The sequence below is a fragment of the Thermobia domestica genome, chromosome 9, assembly GCF_964235325.1.
Source record: "Thermobia domestica chromosome 9, izTheDome1.hap1.1, whole genome shotgun sequence".
In the NCBI taxonomy this organism is placed as follows: domain Eukaryota; kingdom Metazoa; phylum Arthropoda; class Insecta; order Zygentoma; family Lepismatidae; genus Thermobia; species Thermobia domestica.
The window spans coordinates 67673331-67686005 of record NC_137462.1 but is presented as its reverse complement, the minus strand read 5'-3'; the positions used below and the strand labels follow the sequence as shown (position 1 = coordinate 67686005).

Genomic DNA, 12675 nt, shown 5'->3' with positions numbered 1-12675 from the left:
ACCACTCTTAACCGAAATCCGTTACCTGTTGTATTCTCAGTGATTTCGTCGTCTCCACTTATTGCATCGAATCCAATTTATTAATATTAATGTGGTTTCTAAACTGTGGTACAGAGCCCAAATTTTCCCATTACCGGAAATCTACGCGAAACTGTCTGAATCTTTATTTTTGTGGAATATTTGGCGCGGTTTCTTCTTTCATATCCCACGTCCGGCCCTCTACCTTCCTCGTTCTATGGGAGGTTTAGGACTGGTCAATTACATGCCAAACCTTGTTTATGCTTGACTTCTATACAGCCGTCTATAACGCCGAGTCCTTTACATACCAGTAGATCCGTTGTTTTTAGCCGAGTTTTGAGTTCCCTCTCAACCCCCCGTTCATTCAATTCTATGACTGTTGCCCGTCTTACATTCTCTCGTTAATACAGTACTGGACCTATGCCGGATGTGGCTCTAAGCCCTGAGGGCCATATTTCACGTACCTTGTACCATTTACTTGCGTCTTACACTTTCAATTCGATCCTTCTTACGTATCCCCCAGCGTTTTTCACAGATTCATTGGTCGCAAGTTTGGGTTAACATCTCAGCCCCCCGCTTTGCCTTCCTATTTCCAAGCGACCTGGTTTCAAGTGGTTCATCAGTTAATACCCACCCGAGCTCGTCTCTTTGAACTGCATCGTTTTCCTGACGCTCAGTGCATCAGATGTACCCAGGAAGACACGCTGTCCCACAGTTACGCTTGTTGCGTCAGTGCCCCAATTATTTGGAATTGCCTCACGACTTTATTAAGAAGAATTTGTCGGCGACCCCCCTCCATCAGTTCACAGTGTCATATTTTGTTTCCAGATTTCCGTTTTCCCCAACTACAAAACGTTTTCTAGTTGCATGCACCATCGTTTACATTCACCGCTACGCCCCATTGATGGACGCTCACACTTATTACGACTTTCTTAAACGCACTTGTTACAAGTTTTTTTTGTCTGCGTTGGATAAGCGGTATTTTAGTGGATTCCTAGTAGTAGTACGTTCGTGAGTCCTCCCTTTCCTGTTCGTTACTGCTTGCTTCCGTTCGGAAGCACTCTCAATTGTTATGTTAGTCTTAGTATATATGTTTGTGTCTCAGTATTGTTATAGCGTTTAGTTACGGAGTGAACCATATTATGTAAATTTCTGTAAAGTCTTATCCAGTCCCGTACATGTATAATAAAACTCAGTTGGTAAGTGGTTAGCGCATTGAACTTCCTTTCGGCGGACCCGGGTTCAAGTCCCGGTTAGGTTCTAACTTTTTCAAATGTTTCAATTTCAATTTCAATACATACTCCGTGTCACAAGCAAGATCTTCTCTCCTCCAGAAAGAAAAAGATGTTGGATTGAGGAGGATTGGAGAAGGTCTCTCAACGAAGGCAATCATTTACTAACTTGTTTTCAGCAGTTGTTCTAAATTTGATATTTAAGCATTTTCTGATTCATGCATGGTCAGCATTTTTAGTTCTCTAAACATACAGTATATAAAGAAATAATACATTACATATATAGTAATATTAAGATAAATATATGATGTTCTTTGGAAAACACGATCCGAACCATAGAGATTCATCTTAGAATGGAGAACTGTTTCGTTAGTTACCTACTTTACAATTTTACCTGGATAAACACCTGGATCAGGGCTACCACCTGCTGTCAGTGCCGAGAAAAGTTACGTGTAAGTTGAGTTGCATCTATCTAGCCGTTTTCACAACTGCAAATTACCTGGACCCCAAGTAATGGAAATAGAGCACTTAGGGGGAGATACTTTTGTGGTTGAGTATACCACAACTACGTGTTATGTTTGGACAATCCAGTATCAACATTCAGAATACGTCTGGTAGTTGTTGTATATACCAATTGGAGGAAACTACCGTGTATGGCTATGAGAGAGTGCATGACTGTTCTGGGAACGGACTGAGCAGCGTAGTGGTTAACGCATCGGCACGATATGCCGAAGATCCCCGATTCGAATCTCGGTTCAGTCATGAACTTTTGTACTCTTTGTGTAATATTAAATTCGCACCTATAGAGTATTTGATTGTGCTAAAAATGTCTTGTTTCCTCCATTTGCTAATAAAATCACATGTATTGCATGTACGAGTTGCCTGGTATTCTGATTTTTTCGGGTTTCAGGTAAACATTTCTTTAGCTACTGGTATATTTTCCTCAAACCGTAATGTGGATGGGTGGCCACTTTTTCTTACGTCTTTTACAAAGCCTATGGTTATTAACTTTGTGTGATAGTTATTTGTTGTCTCGGGATGAATTACAGCATTCACTGTATACTATCGTCTCTGCACTAAAACGATCGATTTTCACACTTCATAACACTCAGAGATCTTTGATCGCTCATAAACAATTAAACGGCCTGTCATGTTTGCTTACATTGCTTGTGCTGCTTCCAGCGGTCAGCGATTTATTTAAGTGAAGCAAGCAATATTAAATCTTAATAAATACTTTACATTATGGAACGGTTTTCAACATGAAATCGGTAATATATTATAATTTTTATAAAGTATTAAAAACACCTACTTATTTTTCACTCACCGGACCACAGACCACAGAGCACTTTCTACAAGTCATAATAAAGCGAAAATGCTATATATAATGGTATTCCCTTCGAGGCCTCCTATTGGCGCTACGTAAAACAAAAAATTTCACTACGTGACAATGTCGTAAATACAGGAAGTTGTTCACTTATATCTGACCATTTTAGGGACTGACTATCTTAGGGTGCTGCCACCTGGCGTATCCTGCTGGAAATATGGGTTTGCCGGCGGGAGCAGTATTGTGTCTGACCATGTAGGTGCGTGAGTGTTATCAAGTGGCGCCAAAAATCATTCGGCATTGGGAAGATTACGTAATAGCCTTTTACCATGCTGAGTTTTCGTACGTACGCATTGTGAAACAATGCCGAGAGAATGGATACCACTCGGGATGACTACTGCTAAAGCTGTTGTGGCCTGTTACACAGAACAGGTCTCCTTACAAAACATTCACTCACGAAAACCCAGGAAAAGGGCTGTAAGCAAAGTGACACTCTTAGTGCTAAGGAAGATCCGTCGATTTGCGTGCCAAGAAAATCCTCTTTTCCTCTCACTTTCTCCGTTCCACCATTTCATTCATTTCTCATTATCGCCGTCTCATTTAGCCTACATGGCTAAGAGTGGCACGTAGCTAAAACTAAAAAATTTCATGTCATTTTCTACATATCATTATACATTTACTTTGCGACAATGACCACATGAGGCATAATTCTCTTGCTACTCTGTGGTAAAAGGGAGGGGGATAGATTTTCGTGTATTCGTATAAACACAGATATTTGTGTATTCGTGTATTTGATAAACACACGCAGATATGGTTTGGAATATTATATTATGGAATTAAATTAATTCTTCAAATATATATTCATACACATCACATTGATACACGTACTTATTGTAAATATGCCCTCTCTACTGTTCTAGTGGTTACAACTCAAACCTTTTGTGCACAAGGTTCCGGGTTCAATTTCTGTAGGAATGCCCTGATATTTGAGTGGTGATTTGGATTTCTCCTTAAACTGTAGATCCACTTCTCATGTAGCATCAGTGCTGAAACATATAGTTAAACTTTAACAAACAAATTTACATTTTTAACATTCTGCTCTCATAGTTTGTCTTTGTTTCGTCAGGTATTAGTATGAACATTAGCTATTTTAGCTTTTAAAAGCATAATTACAGTTGGTTGGCAATAGGCTAGTTCTCATATTTTGAAGAATTTCGACCAATTGGAGCACAGTCGATATTCCCTAGACTATTGTTGTTTTCAGTAGATAGAAAGAATCAAACAGTATTGTGCTTTTTGTAATATCTTGACTAATACTACAAATGGACACTGGTCGAAGCGCATCTCCTCGAAGTGTAATTTTTATCTGTGAATTTATAATCGGTAATTCTCAATTATTGTTTTATGGCTTTTCGTTTTCAGCACTGCTTGTAAATGAGCAAAAAACATTTAATTATTAAAACTAAATTCGAGGAATGGATATTCTAGTCAATTCCTAGGGAAAAGATAATTGTTCAGTGATGGAAGAATTTGTACTCATTTCCGAAACCTTGTGTTTTGTGTTATATAGGAAATATATGTACAGCAGATTATTGTCTTAAACATGATTGCCTACCAAGTGCATTAGAGCGGTAGTGTGCAACAAGTACATAGCACAAATTATTTATAGTATGGTATTTTCTATTGTCCCAAATTGTGCAATCTCTACGAAGTAATGAAAATAATACTGCGTATAAGCTCTGAAAACTAGCATTCTGAAAAATAAATAAGTTAGATACTTGGATTTCTTCCGTATTTCTTAAATATTTAAACAGAATTTCCAAAAGAAGTTTGTATAATTAATTTGTTCGTCACGAAATGTGTAAATACAATTATTTGTTCTAATTTTGTGATTTATTTATATATGTTATCATACTAGATAACATTTATATTGTTTTGAATCTGTGCGTTCTATTGTATTAAATTAGTTTGCGGTTTGTGCGAAGAAACAATACCGAATTGTTGTTTTTTTTATATTTGATTTGAGATGTTTAAACATACTAATACAAAATAAAATATATCCTATTTTTTGTAGGAATCTCATTTTCAATTTTTCCTAGAGTGTTATTTTTTTATATTATTATATTTTGTTGCAGATTACGTATATTAATAATAATTATTTAATTTTACCAAGTTTTCGTTTACGTCAATTATCTAGTCATATCATTTTTTAACTAGCATATATACAGGGTGTCTCAAAAATCCCCTGACATAAAGTAACTTCGTTATTATCAGAGTTACAACAAAATGTAAGAGGGGAAGCCGTCTTCAAATATAATGTTTTCAATCTAAAGTGAAGGAATTTTTTAAATCGGACGAACCGTTTAGGCTGTACACTCTTTATGCGCCCAATGTTAAGTGAAAATGTAACCTTGCCATTTATCTGGACCCACAACATAAGTGAATGAAGTTACTGTTTGAAATGGGGGCTGGCCATCGACATATTAACGTAAAAGACAGTAATTTCATTCATTTGTGTTGTGGGTCTAGGTAAATGGCATCGTTGCATTTTCATTGAACATTGGGCGCATAAAGAATGTACAGCCCAAACGGCTCGTCCGATTTAAAAAATTCCTTCAGTTTAGATTGAAAACATTATATTTGGAGACGGTTTCCCCTCTCACATTTTGTTGTAACTTCGATAATAACAGAGTTACTCTATGTCAGGGGACTTTTGAGACACCCTGTATGAACGTACCTAATGATAATGTTTTCTACCCATATTTAGAAAAATCTTCTAAATTTTTTGAATTTATATTATTTTAACATTGTCGTGTTCTAAATATTTGATTTCGTTAATAGTGATTTTTTAAATTATTCACTCAGAAACTAATGATGATTAAAAGTAAGCGGATTATATTTATAGTTTTGAACATGTTTACATTCCCATTTATTTCATTGTTATGTTGCCGTGGAAACGGTGCTGTGAACTCCTGACTTGCTGAACGTCTGGGGGTTGAGACTAGATACTTAATGGTGCTTTAAAATGGCAGATAGTTGTGCTTAATATCTGTTTCTGAATATATTTAGAATTTTGCTGTTTTTAGCAGAAGTAAGGTATATTAGTCACCTGAAGATTAATTAGTAAAGTCAAAAGAAAGCATTGAACTGAAATTGTGAAAGAAAATCTAGTAAATAAAACCAATTAGGAATCGAGCAAATATTCTATTATTCCTTCAGTGACTCAACTTATTTTATATGCTTGTCGATCAGTAAACCTTGGACAGTTTCTAAGCTATAATATTACTTTAGTTACAAAATTCTTCAAAATAAAGCTGAAACTAAATATAACGTTTTCGATGTTTTATATTGCAGTTCAAATTATTTTTGTAGGCAGATGTTGAATGTTGAGAACATGGAAGAGGCAACGAACTTGATTTGTGTGTCGTTTTAATTTAATTCCTCCTATTTAATGGATACAATTTTATGCAGTGTAATGGATACTTTTATTTTAGTTAGAATTGTTCTTTGCTGGTGTTTACAAAATACTTCCCACAAATATTTAGACTTGATTAGTTTTCCATTTTGAATATGGTAGAGATGCATGCTTAGTGACTCGGAAGAGATGGTTAGATGGTGGTTTGTACTTAATATGGAGCAGTGAGATATAAATTATATTTGGTCTAGGAATTAATTCGTGCGGTTGGTACGCACACATTGAAGCTGTAGTACAAACACAAAATACATAAATACCTTAAGAAAAATATTGTCCATCGCTAGCCACCACTTTCGCCCATCTGTCAGGCAATGTACGGATTCCGTGGCGAAAGAAGTCCTCATCCTTGGAAGCGATCCAGTCAGAGACCCATGTTTCAATATCTTCTGAAGAAGTAAACCGCTGTCCAATCAAATCGTTGTTCATGCAATCGAACAAGTAGTAGTCCGAAGGAGCAACGTCTGGTGAATACGGCGGGTGGGGTAAAACTTCCCATCCGACATTTTCTAAAGGTTTTGACCGGTTTTGCGACATGTGGGCGAGCGTTATCATGTTGAACAATAAGTTTATCATGTCTGTTCTCCCATTCTGGTCGTGTTCTGGCCAGAGCTTGCTTCAAACGCATTAATTGTCGTCGATAACGTTCTCCATTCATAGTTTCACCCGGTTGCAGCAGCTCATAGTACACCACACCTTTCATATCCCACCATATGCACAGCATAACCTTTGCACAGTGAATATCTCGTTTTGGTTGTGATGGACCTGGTTCACCTGGTTTCACCCAGGCCTTTTTTCGTTTAGGGTTCTCGTAATGGATCCACTTCTCATCACCCGTAATAATTCGATGCAGAAACCCCTTTCTGCTCTGTCGTCGAAGCAGCAATTCGCAAATGGTTTTTCGTCTTTCAACGTCTCTGTCTTTCAATTCATGTGGAACCCAATGTGACATCTTTTGAATCATTCCCATGGCTTTCAAGCGTTTGGAGACTGTTGTTTGATCAACGCCTAATGCTGCTGCAAGTTGTTCCTGCGTTTGACACGAATCCTGCTCGAGCAATGCTGTCAATTCTTCGTCTTGAAATTTTTTTGGCTGTCCAGCTCGCTCTTGGTCTGCCAAGCCGAAATCACCACTTCTAAACCGTGCAAACCACTTCTGACACGTTCGCTCAGCTAGAGCATGGTCACCATACACTTCCACCAAAATACGATGACTTTCAGTCGCACTTTTCTGCATGTTAAAGTAATGCAGCAGGACACCCCGCAAAAACACTTTATCAGGCACAAATTGCGCCATGTTCACTTAACTACAAACTGATGTTGTTGACGCTTTAATCCACTGCCCTATACTACGAACGATACTCGATGACAGGGGTTTGCAACACATGTGTGGATACACGGAACTGTGGGACGCTCCGTTCGTTGCGCCATCTCTTGTCCACCCGCACGAATTAATTCCTAGACAAAATAGAATGAGAATAACACAAGAAATATTTATTTATATATGGATCAATATTAGAATTCAGTCGTGATGTATGTTATAATATGTATAAAGCATCTTAGAAGACTATTATCTTATTTTGGATTTTATATTTATATTAACATCACATGTGCAGAAAATAATTTAATATTTCACAAACTATTCGTGTAATCACTTAAACACAACCTTGAATCAAAATGTGAAATTTGTTTTATTTAAAATTTGAGAACAAACATGATTTGCGGTCAGTTTTATTTTAGTCCTCATTCCAAAAAGCAAGATGGCTGTATTTCCGAGCACTGTACAATATTTTACTTAATATCTTAATTATTAATATTTTAGGTAGATGAAAGAGTCTTGGTAAATACAAATGTAATTTTGTTTTTCTTTTGAATTCAATTACATCAAATTTATAGTGATGGCAAAATTTTTCGAACTAGTTTTATTTCGTAATAATAATACTTATTATTGCACATACTTTTACAGCAGATAAATATCAATGGAACAAACACAGCTTAATGGATACTTTTGTTTTAATTAGAATTGTTATTTGCTTGTGTTTACAAAATAATTTCCACAAATGTTTAGATTTCATTACCTTCTTGTTTGAAGCTGGTACAGATGCATGCTTAGTGGAACAGACGAGATAGTTAGCTGGTGATCTGATATCTGTATCTAATTACAAATAGTGAAACGTAAATTATAGAATATGAGTCAGTCGGAGGAACAGTGGAGTGATTTTTGGTATTACAGTGATAATATAGTTGTTTTAGAAATATATTAATACGTACATTTTATAAACTTTAAGTGTACAAGTAGATTATTACATGAATAAATTACTAAATAGAATATGAATAGTAATAGAAATTTCTATTTGTGTATGGATCAATATTAGAGTCAAATCTTGATGTATATTATAATATGTAGAAACCATGCAAGACTATTATCTTATTTTGGATTTTATATGTATACTAACATTGGATGTACAGAAAATAACAATTTCATCATTCTTAAACTATTCGTGTAGAAACCTAAACCCAACCTTGTATGAAAATGTGAAATTCATTTTATTTACAATTTGAGAATTACATAACTATTGAAAATCGATTACAGCGACAACTATTGACAAAATTGTAAATTAATCTAAATCAGTTTTCACTAGAAAATTATTCCAAACTTTATTTTTCTTTTAAAATGCCCATATATAATTTACTGTGAATAAAGATTAATTACTACATAATTTTATTTCAGTATTTACGTAAAGAATTTCTTTGCATTTTACAAGGTGTTTCGTATGAATTCTGCATTATATTTTCAATTATGAGAAATTAGTTTTTGAAAACTAGTAACAGCAATAGAGTTTTCATGTATTCAGAGATGAATTTGGAACATAGCTTCTGAATTACAATTTTATAGGTTTGTAGGAACATATTTCCTAACAGCTGTTAAAATGACGGCTCTATCTTAACTATCTAATTTACGTAATTTATTACTCATTTATTACTATTATCAACACAGTTTAAGTATATCCAAACTGCTTGTTTTTGAAAAACTCATATTTTTTTCTTTTGCCCATTTTTCGTAAGTGGAAAGAGGTAATAAAATGTAACTTACCACAATAATAGATAATGTTATTCTACACCCGAAAATATGAATTGGAAGAATTTTCAGTGTTGCCATCCATAAAAATTACAGTGTGACCAGAATTTGAATTACTCAAAAATCTAGGTAAAGGCAGCGACTAGAAAAATGAACTCAACGGTAATTGATGACTTATCATGCTGTCTATGTTCCTTGTTTACTACTTTTTAAATAATGTTTCTATTTATTTTGTAATAACTTATTTATTTTGTAATAATTTATGTAAGTTTTATAAAATAAATAGAAATATTATTTAAAAAGTAGTAAACAAGGAACATGGACAGCACGATAAATCATCAGTTACCGTTGAGTTCATTTTTCTAGTCGCTGCCTTTACCTAGATTTTTGAGTAATTCAAATTCTGGTCACACTGTAATTTCTAGGGATGGCAACACTGAAAATTCTTCCAATTCATATTTTCGGGTGTAGAATAACATTATCTATTATTGTGGTAAGTTACATTTTATTACCTCTTTTCACTTACGAAAAATGAGCAAAAGAAAAAATATTAGTTTTTCAAAAATATTTAGTAGTCTACCGCCTTCTTATCCAAAGCTTGTGTGGTTGTGTTATGATATAGTATTTTAATATGTACATGAGAAGAATAATTTTAAATCAATGTATTACATCCTAATAACTGAATAGTAAACCATTCACCTATCAAGTGGGAAATTTGTTTTAATTTCATCACTAATTAGCACTTTTCTCTGTTTACAGTACTGTGTCAAATTACCTTTGATTTTTATTAAGAGAATTATGCTCTCAAATCTGTTATTAAAGGGTAAAAGATTTTAAAATAAAATAATAAAAATGGATGAATTTAAGCAAATTAAACCTCATCCAAAATTTTAACAAGTTAGAATTTAGGCATATAATTCGATATGACCTGTGATAACATCAAAATAATTTTAACTAATTTAAACGCAGGAAATTTACGCAAATAGTAACATTAGGATGCTTATTTACTAGTAGAGTCCATATATGTATGGTCTATTTAGAAATTTTAATCCAAATGGAAAACCGAAGATGGAGTAACCGTGAATGAAATAATTAAATTTTTATGTCCTTTAACATGATAATAAATAACATGAGTTTGTAGGAGTTTTGTCTCGAAGTTTTTTTTTTCGAAAGTTAAATCTCATAAGAAATCATAACTGACTATGCTTAAATATTGATTCACATTGAGACAAATTAACGTGTCTTGATTCTCATTATTTTACTACTTAATTACTGCTATTTTGGTTTAGAAATATGGAATGGAATATATAGGACGTCATTAAGAAATTTAAGTAAAATAAATCTTTGTTTAACTTCCCGCGTTTATGCCGGTTAGGATAAAGAAGACGGTGATAATGAGAAATGAGTGAAATGATGGAATGAAGAAAGTGGGAGGAAACGGGAGAAGCCCGAGAAAACTCACGAGCACGGTGTTTGTCCTCTACAAAGTCCACACGGAGCGAGTTGGGATCAAACCAGGGACCCCAAGCACCGGAGGTGAACGCTCTATCACTGAGCCACCGCACCCCCTATTTAAGTAAAAGAATCTTACTGTATTAAGTGTAATCTTGGAATTGATATAAATGGGAATTTCAACTTCAATTGCTTCAAAGAATTTACTATGATTGTTTGGTGAGTGTGGCATATACTAAACGAAGTATTACATGTCAAATACCGTATATCCCTTGCTAGATTATGTTGCATCGTATGAGAATAATATTGAAGGAATATGATAATAAACAAACTTTGTGAGAGCATTCTACTTAAAATAACTGTAATTATTATATGCGACGATTATTAATATTACGAAATAAATTAATTTACTATGTAATTGGTTATAGATAATTTTGTTAGATGAAGGGTGATATTTTACGCCCGGAGTTGATAAAATAATGGATTAGAAGATTTTGTGCTGATCGATTTGGATTTATACGACATATTCAATGTTCGTTTTAACTATTACCAAAAGCAGCATATTGTGTATCGTTAATAATTTCCATTTTCAGTGATTGTATCGTAGTCTATTCTAGGAACGAATTATTTGTGGAGTTGTACTATAACACTCGGCGTATTTATAAATGTAATTATTTAAATCGAAATTCTTTTTATTCAATTTTTAAGTAAACTACGGACAAAGTATAAATCGCTTGTGAAATAAACAATGAAATGAATTAATCAAATGTACAGTTTACCTTATTATCATTTCCAGCACTGTTTTAAATTCATAAATTATTAAAACGTTTAAAATATGTAAATAATTCGTTTCTCGGGGAACTGTACAGAAACAACTGAGACCTGGAATATCTAAATTCTATTCATTTAATTTAACATTTTGGAAGATTTACTTTCAGTGGAGACTACAGTTATTTTACTGGGTCTTATCCAAAGCTTGTGTGGTTGTGTTATGATATAGTATTTTAATATGTACATGAGAAGAATAATTTTAAATCAATGTATTACATCCTAATAATTGAATAGTAAACCATTCACCTATCAAGTGGGAAATTTGTTTTAATTTCATCACTAATTAGCACTTTTCTCTGTTTACAGTACTGTGTCAAATTACCTTTGATTTTTATTAAGAGAATTATGCTCTCAAATCTGTTATTAAAGGGTAAAAGATTTTAAAATAAAATAATATAAATAAACAAGAAATATAAAAATCAACTCCAGATTAAGAAATATTTATAAACCATACACACACACACACACACATACATACATACACACACACGCAAAGAGAGACACGCACATATACACAAATCGGTCAGAATAATCATAAAATCAGATGATCACATTATGTTCAATTAATTTTCATTTATTTATTTATTTTTAGAAAATGCATGCAGTGAGAGGGGAATGTGTAACAAAGATGCATCGTACTTTCAAGACGGTAAACACAATGTTAAGAATAATGTAATATTACTTATTGCTGATAGCGTAGTCTATTTCCTTCTACTGGCTGCAATTGAATATGAACTTCACTCTAAGCTTGGAACAATGGTGACCAGGTTATTCAAGAAAACAAGTGTAACATCAGATACTTCTGATATAGAAGATGTTCAACGGGAAAGACATAGAATAGCACAAGAAATTCTAGGTAAGTTAAAATATGTCTTTTCTCTTACTGTGTAATTTTCCTATATTTACAGATATTGACTAATATATTAACCGTCTGTTTGACCAGTTCACATATCGTTGCAATTAGTTCATATTTTGACTTTTTTTATTGTTAAATATCTAGTTTAACGCCTTTCTCTATATCATTCAGTAATAACAGTTCTTAAACATGATAAAACCAAACCGTCTGATATTGAAACATCTCAACATTACATTATCAATAAGAATTATACACACCACCACAATATTACCATTATTATGCCTACCACCACAATATTACCAATGCCATTTCCATATTTAATGTACACATATTTTTTTCAGTTTATAGGTATTATTGAGAGATAGAAAAATATAAATATAAATTACCATCCGTTACTAATACGATTACACA

General features: G+C 33.7%; 1 protein-coding gene across 1 annotated transcript in view; it reads left to right on the top strand.

The window, feature by feature from the left end:
• Nucleotides 1-12675, top strand: part of LOC145660863 (phospholipid-transporting ATPase ABCA3-like) — a 118794-nt gene that overhangs the window by 65763 nt on the left and 40356 nt on the right. The window contains exon 9 of the mRNA XM_081726290.1: nucleotides 12001-12264. Within this exon, the coding sequence (XP_081582416.1) occupies nucleotides 12001-12264 (264 nt within the window). The remainder of the gene's footprint in view (nucleotides 1-12000; nucleotides 12265-12675) is intronic.